At 36.4% G+C, this 27,784-nt stretch overlaps 1 protein-coding gene across 1 annotated transcript in view; it reads right to left on the minus strand.

Annotated features, from left to right (window-relative positions):
- MALRD1 (MAM and LDL receptor class A domain containing 1) overlaps window positions 1–27,784 on the minus strand; it is a 237,617-nt gene that overhangs the window by 181,746 nt on the left and 28,087 nt on the right. The window contains exons 9-14 of the mRNA XM_072925466.1: window positions 22,786–22,993; window positions 15,212–15,358; window positions 12,225–12,334; window positions 8,429–8,596; window positions 6,345–6,465; window positions 4,713–4,859 (exon numbers count right to left, since the gene is read on the minus strand). Of these exons, the coding sequence (XP_072781567.1) occupies window positions 4,713–4,859; window positions 6,345–6,465; window positions 8,429–8,596; window positions 12,225–12,334; window positions 15,212–15,358; window positions 22,786–22,993 (901 nt within the window). The remainder of the gene's footprint in view (window positions 1–4,712; window positions 4,860–6,344; window positions 6,466–8,428; window positions 8,597–12,224; window positions 12,335–15,211; window positions 15,359–22,785; window positions 22,994–27,784) is intronic.

Here is a 27,784-nt window from a genome sequence, read left to right on the forward strand (position 1 = left end):
CTTTACTTGCCTTTTAACTCAAATTAAGGTACATAAAACTGTGTACAAACGTATAGATTATGTGCAGTTTATGAAGTACTTAATTTAAGGCTAGTCTTAGCATGTTTGTGCTGCCCTAAATTGTACAGTATAGAAATAGCTATTAAATGCATCTTTCATTTAGACATAAACACAAAACAATAACATGTGTTTATGTGTACTGGTTTGGGCTAGGGTATAGTTAATTTTCTTCACAGTAGCTGATAAAGGGCTATATTTTGAATTTGGGCTGGAAAAAGCGTTGATTATTCAGGGATATTTTAATTATTGCTGAGCAATGTTTATATAGAGCCAAGGCTTTCCTGCTCCTCAGATTGCCCCATCAGCAAGGAGGTTGGGAATGCAGAAAAAGCTGTGAAGAGACACATCTAGGATGGCTGACCCCAACTGAAAAAAGCCTACATCCTGTGGTGTCATGCTCAGCAGCAGACTGGTGGGAGATGTTCCAAGTGATGGTGTTGATCTTCCCAAGTCACTGTAATGTGTAATGGGGCCCTGCTCCCCTGGGGATGGCTGAACACCTGCCTGCCCACAGGGTGAATGAAATCCTTGCTCTTCTTTGTATGGTTTTTGCTTTCCCTATTAAACTGTCTTTATCTTGACCCATGAGTTTTCTCACCTTTACTCATCTGATTCTCTCTCCCATCCTACCAGGGGAGCGAGTCAGCAGCTATGTGGGCCTGAGCTGCGGGTTCAACCATGTCCCAGTCCTTTCTGGCACATGTGGCTTGAAGGGTTTGAGATAACGACAAGTGTGATTGGAATGTGTTGGATCAAATTTATAGCTTGTATGATTTTTAGATATTAATTGGCACATGCCTGTGCTTGCCATGGGGTCTGCTTTCCTGACTGTTCATTAGAGCCTGGTGCTTGTTATTGGCTGCTTCTTGCTTTCACTGCTTGTTGCACTGCTTATCTCCTTATTCTACTGTGCCTGGGAGCATTTTGATAACAGCACAGGTGATGTGCCTGCTGGCAGATGGCCAGATCACTGCTGCTGCTGTGCTGGAAGGAACAGGCTGGAACTCCAGTGTGGACTGAAGTCAAAGGGACTGTGACCTGCAGATGAGGCCAGATGAGATTGGGACTCCCTGGGGTGGCTGTGGCTGAGAAGAAGCCCATGCCAGAGCAGGTACATCTTGAAGTATCTGTGGCCATGGTTATGGCTCTGTGGCAGCAGGTGTTACTCTGAAGGGTAAGTACATGCTGTAAAAAGTACACCTCAGAGGATCTGTGGCTGTGGGTGAGTCAGTGTTGCAACAGGTATACCTCGATACATCAGTGACTGTGCATGAGGTTAGGTTGGAGCACCTTAAAACATGTGACCATGGATAAACCTGTAAAAATATGCTATATTTTATATAAAAGTAAATTCTTTCTTATTTATTTTATATAGAAACCCATATAATTATTCCTGATAATCCACACCATAAGTAGACAGAGGAAAAAAAAAAGAACTGACACAAAAGACAGAGCATAAGGGGGAAATTAGCAAAGGTCAGACAGAATATCAATTCTGTTACCAGACTGCTTTTCAACCTGATCTTCTTCCTATTCCATCAACATAATTCTTAGAGTGCAAAAGTGAGCATTTAGACTACACCAAAGGCAGAGGATGTAAACCATAGAAGTCATGTTGCACATTCATCTTCCAGAGCACAAGCACACAATGTGATAGGTATGTTAGGTCACTGCTGTAAATCTGCAGTTTGAAAAAGGCTGCCGCATTTCTCCTTGCCTTAATGCATAGAAGTCAAGTATAAAAAGTATAAAAGCTTTATGGCCACAGTAAATTCTTCATCTGTAGAAGAGAAGCTGTGATCTAATAGTCAGGGGTAGCAGCACTCAAGAGAGAAAATATTTTGTCTGTCTCAGAAGTGTTCATCTTCAACTGAATTCTTCAAGGCCTGACAGAAAAAAAGGTACTCATTTGAGTGGAAGTGAAAATCAAGAGATGTCTCAAGGATTGATACTGAGAGCTTAAAAAATTGTATGGAGACCTGGCTTATTCAGTGGGTCTAGTGGACCTGAGCACCTAACTAAATCATCTTGCTAGAATTTAAGATTATATTTTAAATGTTTAAGATTATATTTTAAGATTATATTTTATATATTTTGAAAGACATTTTAAGCCCATGTAATATGCCTTGCCTGGTTCTCATACAAAGAGAAAAACATTAACAAGGTCAAGGTGCATGCAATCACTATTAGATGGAACACCATGGAAAAAAATGCTAAGATTGATGAAAGCAATAATGTAGCTAGAAGAGGTGAAAAAATCTGTACTTAGCCAAGTTCAGAAATAAGGAAAATTGAGAAACATTAAACGCTTTTATACAAGAGCAGAAACAGGCAAAGAAAATATAGAAGGTCATGATGCATTACATAAGCATGAGGATGATGAAATACTATTTGAAAAGAATTATAAGAGCTATTCTAGTGCTGCAGACTACCAGATTAATGTGCTGAAAGGCAAGTTTATTGCTTGGAAACAGTCAACTTGCCAAACCACTTGCAGTGTCCTTTGTGTACCTACATTCAGCTTCCCACATTACAAGCTGTAGTGCTAGCACACACTGAGCCAGCTCAGCAGTAACAATGATTTATAAGTCAGCAATATACTTAGAGCAAAGATCATCATAAATATAATGGTTCCAAAGTTTAACCTTTAGCATGGCTTTGTTAATGTATTGTCTTGAGAAATGAGACTTGGGCATAATAAAAGAGTCTTCAGTCATATAATTAGAGGAAAAAAAAAATCAGTAGCCATATAGGCTACTTGTAATTAAGGCTGGTCTAGGACTGCCTGAGCACCTAGCTGGACATTTGTCTTCATCCAAAGGTACAATGTTGAAATGGAAACAAAGGTTGAATAGTTAAAAGGAAATATAAATGGCCACAAAAAACAGATCTTAATTTTCTTGATTAAAAGTTACCACTTCACTGCTTTGCCCAGTGCAGGCAAAGTTGCATGCAGCTAAATCTATTTAGAACATTTTTTAATTAAAATATTGATTTGGAAGTGTTATTATTTTGTCAGAGAACAAATACCCTGTACCTGAATTTAAAAAGGGCAGTGGGAGAAAAATCCAGACTATCATAACCCAATGCTGCATAAGGTATATAATCACAGGTAAAATAGAAAAAAAAAATCAAGTAAATTAAAAATTGAGTGTTTAAATACTAGTAACATGAACAGGGAAGCAGCAAAGCAGTAAAAACTCTTCTCAGTTGTGCCCAGTGAAATGAGAAGAAGCAACAGACACTTGTTTTACTGCAAGAGAGATCAAACACTGGAACAGGCTTCCTGGCTGGATGGGTAGTCTCCATTCTCATAGGTATTCAGAACCTAACTCTGTCAAGCTCAGGGCATTTGGCTCGGGTGGCCCTACTTCAAGCAGAGGGGTGCTTAACCACTAAGTAATCCTCAAATATGACTTCCAACCTCAGCTGTGTTACAGTAACATCAGAATTTTCTTTGCTCTGGCCCACAAGAGGAAAGATATTCTGCTTAGTGAATATGCATAGTAATTTCTGATTTTAGCTAGGCAAACTGTTATCTAGTAAAAAAAAATGCAATTTTATATTTCAAAGTTCTGTATATTTTGGATATCAGTCTTTCTAAACACTTAAAACCCTCAATACCAGTGCTCTAGCTGAAGAAGATTCAATGCTAAAATTGAAGAGAAAGTCATAGAAACTGTAATTATTTCATTTATCTGCCAATAGTCAAATAGATCTTTGCTTACCTGAACAACAACTCTCAAATCTCCAAATAAAAACCATAAAATATGAACAGTGAAATTGGATTATATTAGCACTTCTAAAGTTTATGTTCTTAGATGCATAACAGGGCACAGAAAATAATTTGAAGATCTTGTCTACAATATTTCTGTAATTTGCGTTGAATGTGCTAGAAAGCATCATGCTCTATTTTTAAAAAGAAAACTTGCATTAAATAAGTCTCATGGCAACTTCTTTTGAAAATGCATCACAAGTTCTAGAGCAAAGCTGATGGTCCAAAGCAAGAACCATCAGTCATAAAGTAAAGTATAACTGTGATTTCTTATACAAAGAAGGAAACTGAATGAATGAAAAAGGCTTTTGAAGCTGCATATTAGAGACCTTGAAACAGTTCCAAGCTCCCTGCTGACTGTACATTGGAGAGGGATTCTTAGGCACATCAGCTCCCACTACTTTCCCTCGTGTTTGTTTCCATGCAGAGAAAGCCCAGGCATGTGGCCCTGACAGGAGTCACAGCTCATCCGAACAGAAGACATTGACTCAGCTTAAATTGTATCTGTGACCAGACTTGTGGTACAGCTGTGGCATCTTCACAGCAAAAGTAAGTATATAAAACATACTATTTGAATGCAAGTCTGTGATCAGTGCATTAGAATTATAAAATAAAATATAATTTTTTAAGGAGCATCTTCTACTAAATAATTAATCAAAGTCTCTTCTTCTGGTTTTAATGCTAAGAGAGAGGTAGTTGCTACAGAAACTAAAAGGGGAAAAATCACAGAACAGAACCAAAGTGAAGTAACTATTTCTCGAGAGCTTTTACTTTTAATTAAATTTCAAGATTTACGAAGTCATGAAAGCATGGCAAATAGGACAAAAGAACATAGTCACAGGAGCTTAAAAACATAAATTTCAAAGTTTCCACTTACGGCATTTGGTTTCATCATGGTTGTTAGTGCAGTCAGGCTTAAAATCACAAAATTTATCATGTGAAATACATTGCCCATCCCCACATGAAAAAAATCCCGCTGGACAGTAAAAAGATGAAGCATTAGCATCTGTAGATTCTTTTCCCCCTTAAAAATCAGAAAAATACATGTAAGTCAAGCCACAAGTATATAAAATTAGAAGTAGTGCTGCTTAATTCCTTTTAATATAGCGACATGCTCAGCACAAGGAACAGATCAGCACCTATGCAGTGTACTAGATTATCACAGCTGATAAGAAATACAGCTGATCTCAATGTCTGAGGGACTTAAACTAAATCTTACTCTCCACAATATTCAAACTTTCATGTGACAAGTTATCAAATATACCTTGGTATTACAGAGCCAGGCTCCTGCTCAGAGGCCAGTACGGCTCCCTGCCCTTTCCCTGGGAGCCAGGTGCAGGTTCTCCACCAAACCTTTCTGCTGTAGCCGTGCTCTCTCTGTGCTCAGGTCACAATGAAAGCTTCAAGAAGCCAAGGTTGGTGCTGCACCATTACTAGCCTGTACCTCAACTTACATGCTAGAAAATACCCCAAATTTCAATGAATGGGGAAACAAAAAGCCAGGATCTGCTGGTTTTTCTTCACTAGATTTCTGGAAAGTGAATAAGTGAGAGGAATGATAAGCAGCTTATCATATTCTTTGTTTAACTTAACTTTTTTAAATACTCACATTTCTATCCAGAGAGGGATTAAAAAAAAAAAAAAACTCTCTTCTAAAAGTAATATCTTTGTGATTAATGGGTAAATGAGGGAGTTGTAGAGAAAATAATTAAAGCAAATAAATGTTTTTCTAAATACCTCAACTCCACTGTATATAGGGATCAGAGAAGCCTTAAAAACACAACACTGAAGTTCTCTATTGTGCCTTTAAATTTTTGGATATTAAATTCAGATACCATATGTCTGTAACTCATCAACATCACCCCTGACTGCACATGTACCCATGCCATTTTTGAAAAGTAGCTGTTAGCATCAAGAGGACCATGAGCAGCAGTCTGACAGGTTATGTTGTTTTATATTTCCATCCATTGGCTCTTAAAGACTACAAAGTGTGAGTACAAAGACAAGTTTGGTGGGCATTTATTATGCCAGATATTTAGCAGTAATGATGGGAGAAGCTTTTTTCCATAAAGGTAAAGCAGCAGAATTTGCTCTTTAGTGGAAAATATAGGATGCTTTCCTTCTGCCTCTGCATCCAAACGTGAATGTGAGCAGGTACTACATAGTAAGTGGTACCAGGAAATTCCCACCAGAGCTCACTTTGCAGAATTAGTGCAAACTTCTTACAGCAGCTAATGTGTTACACAAGGATGAAAGCCTTCATTAGGGAATCATGGAATGGTTTGGATTGGGAAGGGCTTTAAAGATCATATAGTGTGCCATGGGAAGAGTCAAAGACCCATCCAACATAGCTGGGAACACTTCCAGGGACATGACTGATTACAGCATATGGACTTTTTTCCTCAGATTATCTATCCTCTACTTTGTTAAAAGTAACTTCAAGTTTTCAGTAAAATAAGTTATATATAGCAGACATTGGGGAAAATGTATTGAAAACCATGAAACTTGCCTTTACTTTCCTGGCTGACTTCTGGAAGTGATCCATTCACAATTACACATTCCCCTGCTATACTGATATCATCAACAGCAACAGTAGCATTTGTTGTTAGAATAGTACCCCGCAAGACAATCTGTAAAAACAGAAAAAAAGTTAATGCATTAAAGGTGACATGATAAAAAGACATAAACACACACATATTTATTTATATATTAATTTATAATTTATGACATCTGCACAGGAACTAAATAGTTCCTACAAACAACTCTGAACATCAGCCAGGAAAAACTATAACTGAGAATTGGTCAGGTCAGAAATTTGCTCCTCCACTATCAAAGCCATACTTCTACCTAGGGAAAGTTATGCAACCCAGATGACCTTGCTTCAATCAAAACTGGTAAAAGTCATCACTATTGAATGAATGGTCTTCCTGCTGGAACACAGAAAAATTATATATCTTCTTAAATTGATAGTTACCAAGTATGATGATACCATTCATAGTTATCAAATATGATGATTTACACCACCATTTAATTGAGTTCATGCATACTATGCCTGGTGAAGTTAGCAATGTGGTACAATAAATGAAGGGACAGATAGCAAATCAAAGTACCTGCACTGTCAGCCTCACCTCTGTGTTTGGGCAGATAATGGAACACATCCTCCTACAAGTTATGCTAAGGCACACGGAGGACAGGGAGGTGACTTGAGACAGCCAACATGGCTTCAACAAGGGAAAGTCCTGCCTGACCAACCCAATGCCCTCTATGAGGAAGTAATTGCAACAGTGAAGGGTTATGGCTCCCGTATCTGGTCTTCTGTAAAGCCTTTGACATGGCCCCCACAACATCCTGCTCTTCAAATTGGAGAGAGATGGATTTCATGGATGGACTGTTAGGTGAATAAAGAATTGGTTGCATGGTCACATCCAGAGGGTGGTGGTCAACAACTCAGAGTCCTGACGAACATCAGTGAGAAGTGGTGCCCCTCATGGGTCCATAGTTGGACCAGTGTAATTTAATATCTTCATTAATGTGATCAAGTGCATGCTCAACAAGTTTGCAGTGGTGCACCAAGCTGAGTGGTGGAGCTGACATGCCTGAAGGACAGGATGCCATCCAGAGGGACCTGGACAAGCTCGAGAAGTGGCCCATGGGAAGCTCATGAGGTTCAACAAGATGAAGTGCAAGGTGCTGCACCTGGGCTGGGGTAACCCCCAGTGTCAGCACAGGCTGGGGATGAAGGATTGAGAGCAGCCCTGCCCAGAAGGACCTGGGGGTGCTGGTGGGTGAGAGGCTGGACATGACCCAGCCATGGACACTCACAGCCCAGAGAGCCAAACGTGTTCTGGGCTGCACCGAAAGCAGCGTGGGCACCAGGGCAGGGAAGGGGATTCTGCCCTCTAATCTGCCCTTGTGAGACCCCAGGCTCTGGGGTCTCCAGCACCTGTTAGAGTGAGTGTAGAAGAGGTCACCAAGATGATCAGAGGGATGCAGCACCTCTCCTATTAGGAAAGACTGAGAGAATTTGGTTTATTCATCCTCAAAATGAGAAAGCTCCAGAACGATGTAATTGCAGCCTTCAGTACCTGAAGGAAGCCTACAAGAAAGATGGAGAGGGACTATTTATAAGGTCATGTAGTAACCGGACAAGGGGAATGGATTCAAACTTTAAAAGAGTGTGTTCAGACTAGATATTGGGAAGACATCCTTTCCTTTAAAGGTGGTGAGGCACCGGAAGGTTACCTAGGAAAGTTGTAGATGCCCCATCCCTGGAGATGTTGAAGGCCAGGCTGGATGGAGCTCTGACAAGCTGGTAAAGTGAAAGGTGTCCTTGCCAATGGGAACTGGAACTAAATAATCTTTAGGGTCCCTTGATGTTTGTTACTAAAAGTTATTCTAATGCTTACAATACTGAAACAACGGCTATGCTGTTTACTAGATGGACCTGTGGAAAAAGCTGAATTAAATTCTTTTTCATATGAGCATTAAAGAATGGAAAATCTCTTTCTATATTTCATTATTAAAAGTAATTGAATTCTAAAGGCCAAAGTAAAATATCTTTTTGAAAGCAATATAAATGTGATATATAATTACCTGAAAAGGCAATTCTTCAGCCAGACTTTCTACAGGTATATTCACTTTTCTCCAGTTCATCTCAGGCAATCCTGAAATGTCATATAATTTTTCCAAACTTCCATTTAATGCAGTCTTCTTAAAGACAGAAAGCTGGGAATCCTGAGATAACCAGTACCAAAATCTTACCTGTTGAAAGAGTTTTTTAGTGAAAAGCTTTAAAAAAATTATACAATCAATCTGCAATAAAGCCAGTACCAAGGAGTATAAGTACATTATAACAACAAATGACATGACAGGTCTAAGCACAGACTTGGCATGAAAGATGGGGATGTTTGAAATCACAGCATTTTGAGGAGCAGTATCATGTCTAAAGACAAAACTATATTTAAAAGTAAAGCTTATTTTTACAATTTACTTATAACTTGTATCTACCAGCTGATGCAGACTGAATGATATGACTTCCTTTAACTTCTTTATCAGAGTAAGCACTTAGAGACTTCTCAAAGTTTATTCTTCTTTACAAATGCTGAATATATTACAATTTCATAGGCATGTTAATCTCAGAAGAGCAATTATTGAGATTCTTATATGAAGGAAATCTTAGGATCTTTTATTTCCAAAATCAACATAAATGAATACAATCTGAAGACAGGTTTTTAAAATAAACTATTAATCTCCTGAAACAATCAGACTGACCAATAAATGGGAGGAAAATACAAAGACTGTAAGTGGGTGAGACTGTGAGGCAGAAAAGATAAGAAAACGGTGAAAATCATAGTTCACTCCCCCGCACTACAGAGTAATTTAATAAATCTAATTTATTTTTTTGTACTGATACATTTAATTTTTTAATAATACCCAGGCAAAAATTCAACTGAGAACCGAGGGAAAGAAATAAGGTTTTCAAAGACTAATTTTTCCTTGCCCCCTGAGTCCTTCCTCCTTCTTCACATAGACAAAGACTAAAATTTCTTCAATTGCAGTATTGTTACTTCCCTGCAAAAGCCTTGATATTGATAATACTTGTCTCTTCATGAATGTAAGACAAGAGCTGGATCAGTCATGCAGAAATATTCCTGTTAAAACACACTGCTACTTTTCAATATCATCCAGCTTCAGGTCTGGTAGACTCAGTCTCTCAACATTTATCACCACTCATGAATATCATGTCTTATATATAATAATCTTTATCCTCATTAATAAATTGAAATGCTTTCATGTAACTCAGTCCCCCAGCAAAAAGCTTAAGAAATAGAAAGCAGCAGGTACACAAACACTTTCCAAAGTGAGGTGTTTGAAGAATTACACTCTAAACAATTTAGATGGCTTTTGTCTTTCAAACAGCTTTTTAAACACATTTATGTTTTCATTAAGTAAGAAATAATGTTACCTTCTTTCTTTATGTCTATATGTCTTACTATACAATGACTATTGTATCCATTATAGAGCCATAAACACAGATCTGGGACTAGAAATTTCCTTCTACAAGTGCAAAACCTTGAGCTAACTGAAAATGTTTCTTAGCTTACATCCACAAAAAGACCCAGCTACAAGAAGCTGCAGAAAAAAGTTACTTCTAAGCTTCAATTAACCAGAAAGGCACAATATAAATCTGTTAACCTTAAATTCAAATATTTTTTTTATCATCTGGAGCTAAAGAACTTGTAAAGCTAGTAATAAACACAGATCTCTTTGTGTGGATCCTTTTATCCTCTCTGTGGGATATCCAACAGAGGGCATCATCTCACATTAATAGGCAGAGAACATAACACATCCTAGTGAACAACCCCTACTCGTTGCTCTTTCCCAGAAATAAAAGTCTGCAGGGATAATGTGGCAGAACGCCAGGCTTCCAGTTCTCAAAAACACTCTCCTGACAGACATGTACATTTGGGTAGGAACATGCTCTAGCTTTTGTTGGATCTGAGAATTTTAAATTCATTCAATACATGCATACTTATAATAATTTTTTTTTCTTTTCTGACTTTGAAGTAGAGAAAAATATGTGCATCCCCACTGCATCTGTGTTTATTTTGAATGCAGACCAAACTCTGCAATAGATGTTACTAGAATAATTCATTGATTCACGTATCAGCAGTGCCCAGTTTGCCTTAAGGGTTTCTAAGATAAATTAATTTGAATCTGAAAGGTGCTTATCTCCTCAGTATCAAAGTCAACAAAAATGAGATGGAACTACCTAAAAAATGTGCTGTGAGCACAAAGGCTGTTGGGTGCCCCAGGAGTAGTGCACACATGGGGCTTCCATGGGATGTTCAGGATTTCTGAGTTCCCTGCAGCAGCATTCTGCTTGAGTTTATCCTGCATCTGTTTTATTTCTGATCTTATATAACAATAAGAAGTCACACGAAGATTAAGAACTGTGAGATTGACTTAAATGACTGCAAGGCACTGTTCTTGAATTGTTTCAGAAGCTTCTACTCTTCAGCTGCAAGTGGCAGCTATTCAGCTGAGACCTCTCGTAACTCACTGATGTGTGCAGTCCAAATGAGCTGAAGTTTCAAGTAACACAGATTTAGCTAAGCTGGCAATTGTTTCTGGTCCCTTAGATGAGATAAACCATAAGAAGTCTAGATCCTGCTGGAATAAAATTCTGCTAATTGCTTGGACTTCTAAGTGCAACACCTTTTCTGACTTTCTTTTTTTGAAAAAAAAGTTTTCTTAAGTGGAATTAACAGTTTCCGTTCTACAAGAAGTCTGAAAAGTTAAGAAACCAATCTAAATTTCATTTTGTTTCTTTAAAGCTCTTTTCTTCACATAACAAAATAAAATTATTTTGGCAAGCTTTCTCTGTCTTTCTCTTTTCTTCTCTCTGGCTTTTTAAATAAAAAAGGATTACACAGTATCAGAAGAAAACCACTTCATAACTACACAACTTCTCCCTAGTATGGCATAAGCATTGAAAAGTTACAGAATAGAAAATATAAAAAGCCTCAGGAAAGATAAAAAAAAGAAAAAAGTTATAAAACCGAGCAGTATCTATTGATTTTATTCAGTGGCCAAAAGGACAAATAAAAATATAGCTGTGAATGTATTGAATAGTTGCTGTTCATATTTAATATATTTCCTCAAGTTTTGTTTTAATAATACAGAATTTTGTTGAAAAATAAAACCGTCTAGTTATAAAAGTGCATTTTCATCTTTCATCTAATATTTTTCCATTTTTTGTCCCTCCTGATTAATCTTTTTTCCTGGTACCTTTCTAGTTTTTCAGCTCAACCACTATCCTGGCTGTTTGCTTTTGCATTCCTCTGCAGAGCCACAAGACATCTGACAAAAAAAAAAATACATTTCAAAGTAATGCCCAAGTACTGCACTGATCAGCTTAAAAAGCATCCTCGTCAAACCATGACCTAAAATTTAGTGCATGTCTGGAGTATGGCAGCTAGTTCTCTCTGGTCACACCAACACAGTTGATGTGTACAGTGACTTGAAACCATATGGAAGCCTGGTTATGTGACTTTCCTGTCTGCAGACAACAGAGTGGCTATTTGATAAAGCCCTGCTATTATTGTCCAGATACCTTTGCCAAAGTACACAAAAAACTGGAGTATGTCCTGAAATCTGAGTTACCTGCAGGGTGCTTTGAAAAAGAATAGTAATAATCAGATAAAAAAATCTGGTAGCAAAACAATAAAAATTGCCTTCTCTGTCCTCCCAAAGCATTAGTTTGTAACTCCTTCCACTGGTATTGAAACAGAACCCTCAGCAGCAACACTTAGAGCACGAAGAATACCTGACCTATCAGCTGAGGGATAGGTCACAAAGATGGGGACAGTTCATATCAAACTGTTACCTGGCAGCAGGAGAGCCCAGGGGTAAGCTTGACAAGGAAAGGGCTTCCCAGGTGAGACATGGCCATCTTTGTGTTCCTCTGATGTGATCCACTGAAGTAAATGAATGCTCCTATAAACAGATTTGATTTTAAAGTATGAGAAATATGTCATGCTCGAATGGCAAATGGCTATCCCAGAGAGGTAACTATATACTTCATGAGACACATAAAGCTTATTCATAGATCAAAACAATCTAAACTGCTTTATCATCAGTTCAGTTTCTGTAGATAATGAGGAGGGTGCTGTAACAGACTGTGACAATGTCTATGTGGGTAAAGACAAAAGAGAATTGCTAAATGCTCCAGGCTCTTCCCTTTTGTAAAATCATCATTACTGATTCCAAAGACAAGGAGAGAGGGAGAAGGAAATAAGATTTTTAGGGCAGCCATTGCTACGACTACCCTGTCATGGTGCCTGCGAGCACATAAACCCAAGTGACTACGGAGCCCCTCAAAGGCAGCTCAGGTGTTGCTTCTCTGAGAGCAGTACTGTGCAGATCCACTGGAAGTATTTTTTAATCTGCTCTCTTCAAGAAAAAACCTCAAGATCTCTAGCCTTGAAACACTACAAGCATTACCCATCACCTTCACACATTGCCCATCCACTCTCTGCACAGACTGGGGAGAGCAGAGGAGCAGCAACACAGAGCACCCTGGAGATCAAGCAACAGAGACCTCAGCCAAGATCCCTAAAGGACACATTTTAATTGGCTTAAATAATGTTTCAAACAGAATTTAAACCAGAAATTATTTCCTTTAGGGTACAGTATTTACTCTCAGCACAGCCCAGCCACTTTTAAGCATGCTAACAATGTTGCAGACCATGGGAGCCAATGGAATAAGCTGTATTTTCTCATGGGGTCCACAGACTTGACATTGTTGTCTGTGCTAGTGGGGATGAAAGCTTAATTAAAGATCTAATCTGAACTCTGGCAAATGCACTGCATTTGGATTTGAACTACAGCAGATGTGCTTCAGACAAAGGTAGGGAAGGATAAACATTTTCAAGGGGCCCTAAAGCAGCATATTTTGAATGCCGTCAGTGCTGCCTTTGCTGAATACTGAGACTTTTTCATGAAAGTCTATGCAAAACAACACTAAAGGCTCAGTCCTTTTTGAGCATTTATATTACACATATTTCCTTACATCTTGGAAAACCAGCTATTGTGCTGCCACACTCATACTCCTTAGCCACTTACTTCCCATGGATCTGTAATGAAGCCAAGGGTTAGGTCCAGCCGCATGTGAATAATGGCATTGCTTTAGCAAGGTTGGCACAAAGAGGGGGCCATTCCAGGTTCCTGTACAAACAGGAATGCTGCATTCCGCAGCATGAGGGAAGCTCCCCTCATTGGAATGCAAGGGTACTTCAAAGGACCCTCTTTAATTTGCAGCTCAGGCTCTACCCTAGCCTTGTTAAGATCTTCATTAATCAAAATTTGCTACTGCCCTCCCCAGGAGAGAAGAGAGACGACCACTTCGTGTACTAAAAGGAACAGTTGCAACCTGCAGAATGGTGATTTAATGTTGGCAAAAACTTGCTCAGATTCTGGAATCCTAATTCTGAAGTTGTGGCTGTAGTAGGCACAATGATAGATTGGTACAAAACCACCTCAGAAATACCTTTTCAGCTAATTTATACAGAGAATGCAACATTACTGGGCTTGAGAGGTGGGGCATAGTAACCTCCAAATCTGCTTGAGGCTTCAACCTGCAGCAACATTGAAACAAACTTGTAAAAATTCAGGTATCAATGCAACTTAAGTAAAGCAACACACGGCTCCATATAGGTGATTTTAATACGATACTCAGGCTGCCAGCAGCCTTCCTTCTGACACACTGCCCCTCAGATCTCACCAGCACCTAGAGCACAGACAGACACAGGCAGATCAGTGCACCCTTCTGGAGCTTTGAGAGTTGGAAACCTGTAACACAGCAGTGCTTACATAAAGTGCAGTAATGCAGACGTGGTCCCACTATACAGAGAAAATAAAATGAAATATCAAACAGCTGCTGCGAAAAGTGAGTAGCAACTTTGGTGCACTTCATCACATCAGGACCAGTGGATAGAATATGGCTGTTCATTTAGAATCATTCTATAGCATGCACATACATACTTCACCCACTACTGTTTGCTCAGGTGAATTTTAATCCTGGAGTTTCTATACCTTTGAAAGCTTGAGGTGGAATACTTAAGATGGCATATTTCTTTAACGTGAATATGAAAGAGAAGTGTGGAGGTCTGGCCGCAGATAATAAACATAATTAATTGAATGGGCTCTGGACTGTAAGACAGATTTTAATCTTATCTCCACTGGAAGCAGTACGATAGATACATTTTAATAAAATTAAAGACACAGAATACTTGTCAATATTATTTGATATTGAAAACCATGCTTGGCAGTTTTATTTTTATGGATTGGGTAATGTAATATCATTTTCACTTTGTAAAATTATTTCTAACAGCCCTCTTCTAGAATAAAACTGTTTTTGTATGGCAAATATAGGGTGAAGGAAGGACAATTCTCTAAAGGAAATTATACTCACTCAATTTTTTTCCCAGACAATATAGATTAATTTAATTTCAATCTACAAAAAGCTATTTGTCCAAATAATGCTTCCAAAAATGGCCCCTATGTGAATATTGGGTAAGCAATGGTTATGATATACACAAAGTCAGCTGTCAGTTCAAAGATCAGTATCTCAAAAAAAGTGCATTAAGTCTCATACCTCACTGATTATGCCAGCCAAAAATAATGGTTACAAAGACATAGTAACTAGATCACAGCTAAAAAATATTATCTCCAACAGACTGACTTTCTGTAATATATTACCCGTGTTATTTACATATTATGTGGCATCCATTTCAAACCAGTTTTTATTATCAGCCTGTGACCATTTACAAGTAGGAATTTTCATGACAGAAGGAGAAAAATAAGAAGCCTCACCATGCTCTATATTATTTGTTTGACCTCTGCCAGGGAGTTCTCTGTCACGGGGAGCCTGTCCTTTCATTATGTTCCAGTCAGCATCACCTTTGCTCAGTGGCTTCCATCCACAGAGGTCAGTCTCAAAATCACACAAGGTGTAATTAGCTGTGGTAAGAACATCAACAACAAGGGATCAATAAGCTGAACTTGATGCAACAGTTTAATGCCACAACTCTGACTTTTTTTTGTACTTAGATGTACTTAGAGTGTTGAAGAAGCAAAAATGTGTTTCAGGTTATTCAGAGGAATAACTAGTTCAAGAGTACAGGTAACAGGTTGAGCAGGCCCTCCCTTTCTTAATCAAACTCAGAACCATGAAACAAACTACCTGTAAGAGAATAAACATAGTAAAGACCTGTACATAGGTTGGTGAGATATTATAAAAATAACATTAAATATTTTTGAAAGAAGAATTGCACCAGTAATTTAGTTATGAACATGTGAGAAAAATCAAACACATTTAGGGCTTAAAATATATGGAAAGCAAAGATTAAGTAAGCTTTCATTTAATTTTTTTTTGAAAATGAGATTTAAACTTATCAATTATTCAGATTGCCTAGAAACTTTTATTGCAAAGTAAAAGACCATTTTCTCAGTTGGTATGGATTAGACCAATTTAAATTGTATAAAAATTTCACACACTCCTACATTGATTGACTACAAGTAAGTATTTTGATAAAAAAGTTTTATACTCAGAGTTTTTTTTCCTGGTTCAGAAGAGCTTCCCAAGGCACTACACTTAACTCCTGGGGTCACTTATTGCAATTACAACCATTATTTTAGAATTGTATTTGTGACTTTCTGCTCCCACAGTACATTTATCTGACCATATCAGCCTCAGGCACGATCATACATATGACTCCAATTTTGAGATTGTAAAAACCAAAATGAAATGCATCTTTCTTTAAGCACCATTGTAGCAAAGCTAAATAGCAAAAGTTTCCAGGAATATAGAGGTTATTTGAGCAGTTAAATCTTAAGGTACAAAATAAACCACAAATATCAGTGTCTCTTATCTGGCTTCACCATATACACTAAAATTTGATGGTCCATAGTTTTCTGTTTAGTACAGCATATATAGTTTAAAATGAAACTTGGTTAACTTATCTGATTAAATTTTCATGCTTTTTACAAGATATCTTTTTAATTAGACTTCAATTGCTAGTACATTATGGTTGAATATGCTAATTGATATCCAAGACTAAGCTGTTTTAGTAATTAATACTATATATAGGCATTTTGCTTTCCTTAGCTAAGCAGTCTTGAGAGAACCAATGTGACACAAAAAGGCAAACATTCTTTGCTTAAATATCTCTTTCTCCTGGCCTCCCTAAACCCCACAAAAGGTCTTCTGCATAAACAGCTGACTTCAGTATCTTCACAGTAATACCCAAAAAGACATCCATATATTACCCTATAGGCATACCAAAGAAAACAAGTTAAAATAATGGTTTAAATATTAAACTAAGATCAACATAGTACTAATAACTATTATTCTACAGCTCTAAAAGATATTTAGCATGGAAACATTTTTAAAATTATTTTTTTCTGGAGGCATTTGGAACGTCAAGAAGATTTGTTATGCTGATAAAAATAACAGCTTTTTTGTGATTAGAGCTAATCACTCATCATGTTCAACAGGAAGAGAGGTGTGGTGAAATCAGCATTTCTTACATTGGTAGCCTGTAGTACAATTTTTTCTAACCCTATAGATATAGAAAGAAATGTATAAACATCCATTTTTTTGGATGAATATATAAGCAGTGGGGGGAAAAAAAGAGATGTACACACACCAAAACACAATCCCAGACGAAATTGGTTTTGTGCAGTCATTTTTTTCAAACTTTATTCAAGTCTGAACAGAATTATAGAGGTATGAAGAACATTCATGTTGATGCACTTTGGGGTTGTTTTTTCTTTTGTTGATGTCCATGGTTGGGTTTAGTTTTTTGCTGATGATGATGGCTGTTTTTTTTTCCTTTTGGGTGGTGGAGAGGAATAGAATATGGTAATGCTCACCATACTTTAGATGCTAAATGTTTTTTTTATTACACCTTTCACTTGAAATTTAAAGCTCTAAACAAGCACCCAATTATGCAGAAACACTGACCACAGTCAGTTACCAAACCCAAGTGCTCCCCCTATGTAGTGTCTGGAAGTGATACTTCAATTTAAAATTGTAAATACACTGTAGAACAGCTTGCCATCAACTGTGAGTGAAATACACTTGTCCAAAATAACAGTCAAACTTAAATTTGATCCCTATTTAATTCTAAAAACTTAAGGGGATGTTTGCAAATGTTTAATCAAGCTTGAAAGAAAAGGTCTGTGCTTTGGTTAAAACCCAAATCCAAGTAAGACAGTTTTTCAGTGTGTTTTTTCATTCCTCAAACATTAGAAAACCTTAAGAAATGTGCCTTTCCTATCAAATATTCAACATTTTTTTCTGAACCTTCAAGGGATTATAGATAATCTTTCACTATCCATAGTAGGAAAATAAGTGACTGCACAGCCTATAGTTTTTGAGCAGTCATGCTGCAGTTAAGTTTGACATACAACTATTTTCTGATATATTATGTCCCTTTCTACTGGAATTCTCAGCAGAAGAGCTTATGTTTTATATTTCACTAGGAAGATTTCAATGGATTCAAACTGCAGATAGGTTTTTTGACATTTTGACTGGAAAATAAGCCAGTTCTCTATTTCAGACCGTTATCTTTATAATTCAGCAAAACAGAAATGAAAATAGAAAGGAAACAAAAACTTGCTTCCATTTTAACAGTAAGTCAAATTTGATTTTTTTTTTAACCCATGTGAATACATCAATATATCTTAATTAGTGAAAGAGTAAATTATTACACCATTTCTACAAAGTCCAGTGATGAGGCCAGGAAAAAAAATTGTTCCCCAAAACCTTTTTGAGTTTTAAGAATAAGTGTAGGTTAATGAAGCCATAAAATACACTGAAAAGGTTTTTCAATTAATAGAAAACCATTCCAACATATTAAAAAGAAAAAAAAAAAAACCAACAAAAAAACCCCAAAAAAACCCAAAAAACAAACATCAAAACAAAACCAAACCAGAACAAAACAAAGCACATTTTTCCAGAGCACAGAGAGGTTAAATGGGAATGTTTTTTTCTTTGACTAGTTTACTTTATTTGTCCCATCTCCTCATGATCCTCCAGGGGTAAAACACAGCAGTTCTGTTAACCAGGCTGGGTTACCAGCCAAGTCATACTGCTTCAGCTTTGCTAGCCTGCAACTGCATAAATGTTTTCAATCCTGCTCTGAGAGCTCAACCAAATGAACACAAATGGGGACATTCAGCTGGTCTCTCCACCAGGCTGGTGTTTCCCTGAACAACAATACAGAATGAGGAGGGTGCTCCCCTCATTCAGTATGGCAACACCTAAGTGTCTTTGGAATTTGAGGTAATAACTATCACTATAAACAGAAACCAAGTAACCTCTTTGCCATTAATATTTTGTCATTTCTGGCTAACATTTTATGTCATCCCTTGAAAATGAAGGATTACACATACACCTTCTTTCTGGTTGTCTGTGCTCTTTCCCTTCCAGTTTGTGATTAATTTTATTTACCCAGAATTTGTTAAAGGATTTGTACAGAAATGTCACAGACGGCCACAGATCATCCAGCCTGAACTTCCTCATTTCATAAGTCATTAGGCAGATGACTCATAACTCTCACAGGTGAGATGGCCTCACACTCTTCTGAAAAGACTCAGCTCGCTTGCTTAGGGTTAAGAGAGGTTAAGAGAATCTCATGTCCCCCCTTGCTCTGCAGAGGTCACATTTGTTTGGAGCTGCTCTTGTGAAACACAAAGGCAGTTCTACACAGTGCTGCTCAGCAGTGAAGTCTGTGAAAATAGCATTGGTGTAGCTCCTTGTTCTCCCCATGCACATACAATATCAATGAACAGATACTGACAATTTCAGGCAAATTCAGCATCACAGGAAATGCACAACTGTTCAGTAAAACAAATGTTTCAGACTAAAAAGTGCTCTTTCCACCTTAATGCTGAATGGTAATAAAAATATTTGTGTCTGTGCTTACCTGCTGTGGAAGGTTTCAAGGATTTGCAATTGTAAATTGCTATACTATAAATGAAATGCTGTAAAAGCTATACAGCTTTAAAATTATACAGATTTCCTTCATTCTACATATTCCATATTCATAAATTATACAAATCCTGCAAAAAGCTGAGACTATTTAAGATAATACTAGAGGTGTTAAATTAAATGTGGAAGCAGTAAAGATGGCTGTTTTAAAAAAGCTTCTAATTAAGATAAATGGAAGTGATCCTCTTTCAGAAATACCTGTAGGATGACCCCACCCCACAATAATTTTGAATTTACATGGATGCTGATGAGCAGGTAGTTTCTAGAAACACTATTGCATCAAAATGTGCTATTACTTGAAAATAGCAAGTGCTTCCTAGACTTGTTTACAAGCTGTATTCATGGGTTTATAAGTGTTGTGAAGGTGACTTATAAATAATGTAAAATAATAAGTATAGTGTTTGAAATATTAGTTATTTGACACAGTATTTAGTACAAAACTTCTTTTATATTGGGTGGGAAATAAAGAAAAGGCATCAGCATGAAAGGGATCTTTATAGTCCTTTAAATTATCCAAGTCCTTCTCCTCACTTTCTGTTTGAATATATTAACTTAGATTTTCAAAACTTGCTATTATTCACTGAAATAAAAAATTTAGGAGGGATCACAAGTAAGAGGTTTCAGAAAAGACATAATGAAAATGTAGAATTTAATAGTAAAATCTGAACTTTCATAACTTGTCACTCCATTAGATTCATAGATTTTAACAATTCAAAGATGGTTACTAATATGCATGTTTCCTAGACAATTTCCTAATTTTTGAGACTTTTAAGTCTCATAGACTTAAAAATATATAAATAAATAAATATATATATATTAATATATATATATAAATGAGCATAGATTAAACAGAAATATTAGGAATCATTGCAAAACGTTTATGTGTTTGTTCTTGTAATAAAATGTGTTATTAGAATACTATTCATGATAAATCAACATGACAAAAGAGAAACATTATTCTTAAATTCCTTATTATAATGAAATAAAGAAACTCTTAAAGGAGAGGAATCCTTCACATTAAGTAACAGCTGTCTGCCATTGTTTTTGTGCAGTAGGGGATCTGTCAGCTCTTTCAGTACCTGAGAACACTTGAACAAAGGAAGCTACTGCCAATATATCCAAGGATAGATGCTACAAGACCTAATAAAGGCTAAATCTGGTACATCGTTCAGAAATTTTACTGAAAATCAATATGAATTAATATAGTGAACTCTAAACATCATGGAGGACAATATCAAGATCTTGTGGGAAATTGATATAATGTGAATAAAAGAACAAAGAACAAAAATAAATAAGAACTTTTTTTTTTACACCTTTTTTTCTCAATACTGTGGAAAGTGTCTGAAATATGAATCTTCTAAGCTGACCAAAATGCTGAGTAGCTATATTCCATTAGGACCATCTTTCCTGAAAAGGAGTGTGGGAAGCATGCAAGGCAATATTATCCATTAAAATTGGTCAATTTTAACAATAGTTATTGCTATTTTAAAGATGGCACATTTTTGTGTGCTCTTTTCTTCTCAGCCAGTAGTCAGAGAAATAAGCAACTACTATTGGTACTTATACTTCAGAAAAGAACCTTTTTCCACCCTCTTTTTGGAGGATGAATGCACTTTTGTGCACTCCAATGAAATGATACCTCTTCAAACTGTGAATATTTCAACACATAGTTAATTAAATAATCCCTAATTTCAAAGAAAAACCAAAGTTAATTGCAGAAGCAGCAGCAGAGAATGGAGCACTAGGCAGAGCTATTGAAGAACATTTGCCACTGGTTGTGGCCTTCATCATTCCTTGTCCAAGCACCCTAACTCTGGAGAATACACAAAGGACAATGTTATGACCATCAGGTAATTTTGTGCCAAATCTCTGTTTTTTCTGACCCATCAGCATCACCATAACCGAATAAATATTCCCCAAAATTCTACTGTTATCTTTAAAATCCTGACTACATCTAGGTAATTTGTAATCTTTTGGGTTACCTAGCATCAATGTCTGAGGCATAAGCCTAAAAATGTTTGGAGTTATCTTAATTTTCACCATGTGTAGTATGATTAAAAGCTCCCTTCAACTATGACAATTATTTTTCATCATCTTTTGAAACCTAAAAATTATTCTTTTTTTATTTCCAGTTGCTCTACACCACAATTCTCTTTCATTGTTATGAAGTGGGGTCATTGAATTGCTGAGAAATAAAGTCCAGCTTTGAAAATACAATTCACTTTCATTCCATTCCTCCAAAAGAACTTATGAGGACTCTCCATACTCCTACCAGTGAAGGCTGGACAGACAAAGAGTTAGCAGCAGAGGGTCAAGCCTTGTAAAAATCAAAAAGAGTTCTCAGAGAGGGAGCCCATGCAGACTTTAATGTTTGCTTAGATTCTACCCAGAGATAAAACAGTATGTACTTTCTATTTAAAATGTTATTTCAGCATTTGCACATATTAGTTGTTTCAGAGATAGCTCCCACATGGTTATTTAAGTAATTGAAAAAAAATTAAGTATTCAGACTGTGAGTTAAAAAGATGGCTTGCAGTCACCACTATTTCCTGAAGTCTCACCAAGGAATTAGAAAATAAAACATTATCAGTGTTTTTAATCCTGCTACCTTGAGCAATACACAAAAATTTAATTGGCATCTCCCAGTAGCAACATATATCATCACCAGTATCTTAAATATGTACGCATTTTTTTTTTTATGTTAAACACATATTTAAGTATTACTACCACAGACAAACATACATACTTTTGCATGCCCTATAATATTAATTTTAGAAGTGATAGGGTCCCTAAAGACATTTTCACATAGAGGTCTAAAATTCAGAATTATTACAGACATCTTTCAGTAATTTTAATTATTTTCTTTTTACTCTTCATTGTACACAAGAAACTGTGGCTTCTAAACAAACTTACCTTCAGCTGCAAATATAATGAAAATGTAGCTTCTGAACTACATTTTTTGTGGTGATTTGCATCATAGTGCAAATATCATTTCATTTAATGAATTTTCTGACAGTAATTCACAAACACTCTAAAAAACTGTAGAAAACTGTTTAGAGAACAAATCCCAGTGCAGATTTCATTCCCTTGCAAATTAGGGTTATAGAAGTCATATACAGGGAATATATTTAAGCAAATATACAGTAAATGTTGTATTTCAGCATATTATTAAACTAATTACTAGCTAAAACATGATAATGAGGCCAGACAGAGGAACACGAAGCAATGGAAAGAAGAACATTTATTTTGACCTGTATGTCATTAAATATTCTGGGGAAAAGAAGCCATATAAATTTTGAATATTTTTTCTAGTGATTGGTTGAATGGAAACATGTAGGTTTCCCTGCACTCCTCAGAAGGCTGGCCCTCTAAAGGAATGGGATTCACTCACAGCAGGTGGCTGGGTCCTCATCGCTGCCAGCAGGGCAGTCTGGGTGAGAGTCACAGGCTGATCCAGGGGCCTTGGGCTGCCCAGCCCTGCAGGGGGGTTCTTGCAAGGAGCAGGAACCTGCTGGCTCTGATGGTGCAGTATCCAAGAGCTGGATGCTATTCAGGCAGATGAAACCTGCCCTGCTCTGCAGTATTCCTTTAAACACAAGCTGACAATTGTTACAATTAAAAATTTGCATTAACAGTGGAGTGAAACTGATTTTTATTTACACAATACAGTTCTAGAGGTAAAATGTGCTTCTTAATTTCCATTGCAAAACTGTGATAAATTTCAAACCAGAACCTGAAATTTTTTATGGCTATCTTGGGTTGAAATTATGGAAAATTTTTAGCTGAAGTTCGATGAATTCCAAGAGTGAAGTTAAAAAGAAAAAAAGTCTATTTTAAAGGAAAACTACCAGTCTCATAAACCTTTAGAGTAATGCCCCTGTGCTTTAGAAAGGTGTCCTGAAATTTAATATCCTAAAATCTCCATTTCCTTTCTGAAGTGTCTTCAAAAACCTCATTCTGCAGATCCCCATGAGAAAATTCCCAGTTACAGGTGTGTAAATTGGGCTGGGGAATGTCCTCAGACAGCAGTTGTAATAGCAGAGCTTAACAATTGAAAACTGTTTCATCATTTTAAACAGAGGTGAAAGTGGTGAAAGCAAAAGTTGTGAAAATGAAAGTGTAAGTGGTGAAAGTGAAAATGAAAGTAGAGAAAGTGAAAGCTAAAGTAGTGAAAGTAGTGAAAGAAAAAGTGAAAGTTTTGAAAATGCTTAAAGCGTTGAAAGTGCTGAAAATGGTAGTGGTGAAAGTAAAAGTGAAAGTGGTGAAAGTAGTGAAAGTAGCAAAAGTGAAAGCGAAAGGTGTGAAAGTGAAACCCAAATAGTGAAAGTGAAAGTGAAGGTTGTGAAAATGAAAGCAAAAGTTGTGAAAATGGAAGTAAAAATAGTAAAAGTGAAAGTAGCGAAAGCAAAGCTGAAAGAGAAAGAAGTGAAATCGAAAGTGAAAGTGGAAGCAGTGAAAGCAAAAGTTGCAAGGTAGTGAAAGCAAAAGTGAAAGTTGTGAAAGCAAAATCGAAAGGAGTGAAAGCGAAAATTGTGAAAGTTGGGAATGTGAAAGTGTTGAAAGCGGTGAAAGTGGTGAAAGTGGTGAAAGTGAAACAGAGAAAAAAGTTAACAGAGTAAAAATCCATTTAGATTTAAGTAAAATGTACCACTTTGAGCTTACTAACACAGGTAAATATGTTGTTTAGTCTAAATAACTACAGCACTAGCAAAGTTGTCCCAGCTAGGGAAGAGATAAGAAAGACTCCTCAAACCTTAAAACAGACAAAGCAAAGTAACCCAAGACTTCTATCTATACTTTCTAACAAAAACTAAGTACAAGTGTAACTAGCTCTAAGTGTAACAGAAAATCAACAAAATAAAAATACATTAACTTTTTATAAAATTTTATATATATAAAAATTAGCCAAAATCATAAAAAAGATCAAGAGCTCTCGAAAGCGCACATATCCATTGAAAAACAATAAGTCACCACATGCGTCCACAGCGCTGTAAATAAACATACCATTCCCTACAAATCTTTAATAAAATTGTCATTTTAATAATTCATCCACGTTTCGAAAGTGGAGAAAGTGGCAAAAGTGGCGAAAGTGAAAGCAAAAGTTGTGAAAGCTAAAGTGAAAGCAAAGCAAGTGGAAAAGAAAGTGTAAGTAGTAAAAACAAACATGAAAGCGAAAGCTGTGAATGAGAAAGTGAAAGTAGTAGAAATGAAAGTAATAAAAATAAAAGTGAAAGCGAAAGCAGTGAGAGTGAAAGTGAATGCAAAAAAGTGAAACCAAAAGTGAAAGCAGTGACAACAAAAGTGAAAGTGAAAGTAATAGAAGCAAAAGTGGAAGTGAAGCTAGTGAAAGTGAAAACAAAAGAGGTGAAAAGGAAAGTTAAAGTAGTGGGTATGAAAATGAAACAGAAAGCTGTGAAAGTGAAAGTGAAAACAAAAGAAGCAAAAACAAAAGTTAAAGTAGTGGATATGAAAGTGAAAGTGAAAGTCGTGAAAGCAAAAGTGAAAGCAAGAGAAGCTAAAAGGAAAGTGAAAGTGATAAAGCAAAAGTGAGAGCGAAAATAGTGAAAGTAATGAAAGGGAAAACAAAAATAGTGAAAATGAAAGTGAAAGTAGTGAAAGCAAAAGTGAAAGCACAAGTAGTGGAAGATGGGAACGTGAAATGTTAATAGTGTTGAAAATGTTTAAAATCTTGAAAGTGGGGAAAGTGGGGAAAGTGGTGAAAGCAAAAATCAAAGTTATAAAAATGAAGGCAGAAGTAGTGAAAAAACAAAAGTGAAAATAGTGAAGACGAAAGAGAAAATAGTGAAGATGAAATGAAAGTGAAACTATGAAAATGAAAGTGAAAGTGAAATTTCTGAAAGCTAAAGTGAAAGTAGTGAAAACAAAAGTGAAAATTAAATCAGTGAAGAAGAAAGTTAAAGTATTGAAGGTGAAAGCAAAAGTAAAAAAAGCAAAAGTGAAAGCAAACCTATTGAAAGCAAAAGTGAAAGCAGAAGATGTGAAAAAGAAAGTGAAAGTAGTGGATGTGAATGTGAAAGCTGTGAAAGCGAAAGTGAAAGCAAAAGAAATGAAAACGAAAGTGAAAGTAGTGGATGTGAAAGTGCAAGCATTGAAAGCAAAAGCCAAAGAAGCTAAAAGGAATGTGAAAGCAAGAAAAGCGAAATTGAAAGCAAAAGTAGTGAAAGTAGCAAAAGTGACAGCAAAACTAGTGAAAATGAAAGTGAAAGTAATAAAAGCAGAAGTGAAAGGGAAAGTAATGAAAGATGGGCATGTGGAATGTTAAAAGTGTTGAAAATGTTGAAAATCGGGAAAGGGGGGAAAGGGGGGAAAGCGGGGATAGCAAAAACGAAAGTTGTGAAAGTGAAAGCAACAGTTGTAAAAATAAAGGTGAAAGCTGTGAAAACGAAAGTGAAAGTGAAAAATGTGAAAACAAAATAAGTGAAATGAAAGTGAAAGTAACAAAACTGAAAGAGAAAGCAAAAGAACTGAAACTGAATGTGAAAGTAATGAAAGCAAAAGAAGTAAAACTGAAAAGAAAGCTGTGAAAGTGAAAGTTGTGAAACTGAAATCAAAAGTAGTTAAAGTGAAAGTTAAAGCAACAGCTCTGAAAGTTGGGAATGTGAAAGTGTTAAAAGTGTTGAAAAGGTGGAAAGTCTTGAAAAGTGGAGAAAGTCGAGAAAGTCGAGAAAGTCGAGAAAGTGGAAAAAGTGGAGAAAGTGGAGAAAGTGAAAACCAAAGTTGAGAAATTGAAAACAAAAATTGTGAAACTGAAAGTGAAAGTTTTGAAAATGAAAGTGAAGGTGGAAGGTGTGAAAGTGAAAGCTGTTAAAGCGAAAGTATAAGCAAAAGATGTGAAAACAAAAGTGAAAGCAGTGAAAATAAAAGTGAAAGTAGTGGGAGTGAAAGCAAAAGCCAAAGTTAAAAAGCGAAAGTGAAAGCTGTGGAAGCAAAAGTGAAAGCAAAATAAGTGAAAACGAAAGTAATAGTAGTGAATATGGAAGTGAACATGAAAGATGTGAAAGAAAAAGTGAAAGCAAAAGAGGTGAAAATGAGAATGGAATAAAAATGAAAGGTAAAGCGAAAGCCGTGAAAGAGAAAGTGAAAGTAGTGGAAGTGAATACAAAAATAATAAAAAGAAATGTGAACGCGAAAGTCGGTAAAGCGAAAGTGAAAGCAAAAGCAAAAGAAGTGAAAGTGAAAACAATAGTATTGAAAGTGAAACTTGTGAAAGCGAAACCAAAAGCAGTGAAAGCAAAAGTGAAAGCAAAAGTTGTGAAAGTTGTGAACGTGAAAGTATTGAAAGTGTTAAAAGTTGTTAAAGTGGTAAAAGTGTCGAAAGTGAAAGCAAAAGTTGTGAAAACCAAAGTGAAAGTTATGAAAATGAAAGTGAAAGCAAAAGAAGTGAAAACGAAAATGAAAATAGTAAAGACGAAAGTGAACGTAGTGAAGATGAAAGTGAAAGTGAAAACAATGAAAGCAAAAGTGAAATCAAAAGAGGTGAAAAGTTGTGAAAGCTAAAGAAGCAAAAGTTGTGAAAGCAAAAGCAAAACTTGTAAAGTCGTGAACATGAGAGTGGTGAAAGTGGTGAAAGTGGTGAAAGTGGTGAAAGTGGTGAAAGTGGTGAAAGTGGTGAAAGTGGTGAAAGTGAAAGCGAAAGTTATGAAAAGGAAAGTGAAAGAGAAAGCTGGGAAACTGAAAGTGATAGTGAAAGACATGAAAGTGAAAGCTGTGAAAGAGAAAGTGAGAGTAGTGAAAGTGAAAGCAAAAGTAATAAAAGCAGAAGTGAAAGAAGTGAAAGTAAAAGTGAAAGTAATAGACGTGAAAGTGAAATTAAAAGTGAAAGAAGTTAAAGCGAAAGCAGTGAAAGCGGAAGAAGTGAAAGTTGTGAAAGCAAAAGTGAAAGTGATAGTGGGGAAAGTTTTAATAGTTAAAGCAGCAAGCAGGAGGAATAAAGCTTGGATTAATAAAAAAGATTAGGATGGCAATAAAAGAAAGCACTGAGGAAGAAGGAGAAGGAGTTGGAGGAATAAATAAAAATGGATTTGTGGGTTTTCACAGGCTGGGACATGACGGAAGTGTGATTCTCAGAAAGTAGTTATATGAAAGAGTCAAAAAGTAGTGCGTAAGAGTATCTGACAAAACTTAAGGAAACCGGTCTGATTTGGGGCATAAGCAGAAGGGTCTAGCACACTCCCCAAAGCCTGGGAATTAGGTTGAAGTGAAATCTCAAGAGGCATTTTTCTTTCTAAAACATGAGTTATACAGTCATTGTCTTCCACTAGAGAAAATTTCTTCAAAATTCTAAAATTCATCTAATACTTTCCATGCCCTCTCTACCAGTTCAAAAAACAGAATGCTGTGCTGAAAATATGACATAAGCACAAATTTAA

The sequence above is a fragment of the Taeniopygia guttata genome, chromosome 2 (genome assembly GCF_048771995.1).
Source record: "Taeniopygia guttata chromosome 2, bTaeGut7.mat, whole genome shotgun sequence".
Taxonomy (NCBI): Eukaryota; Metazoa; Chordata; class Aves; order Passeriformes; family Estrildidae; genus Taeniopygia; species Taeniopygia guttata.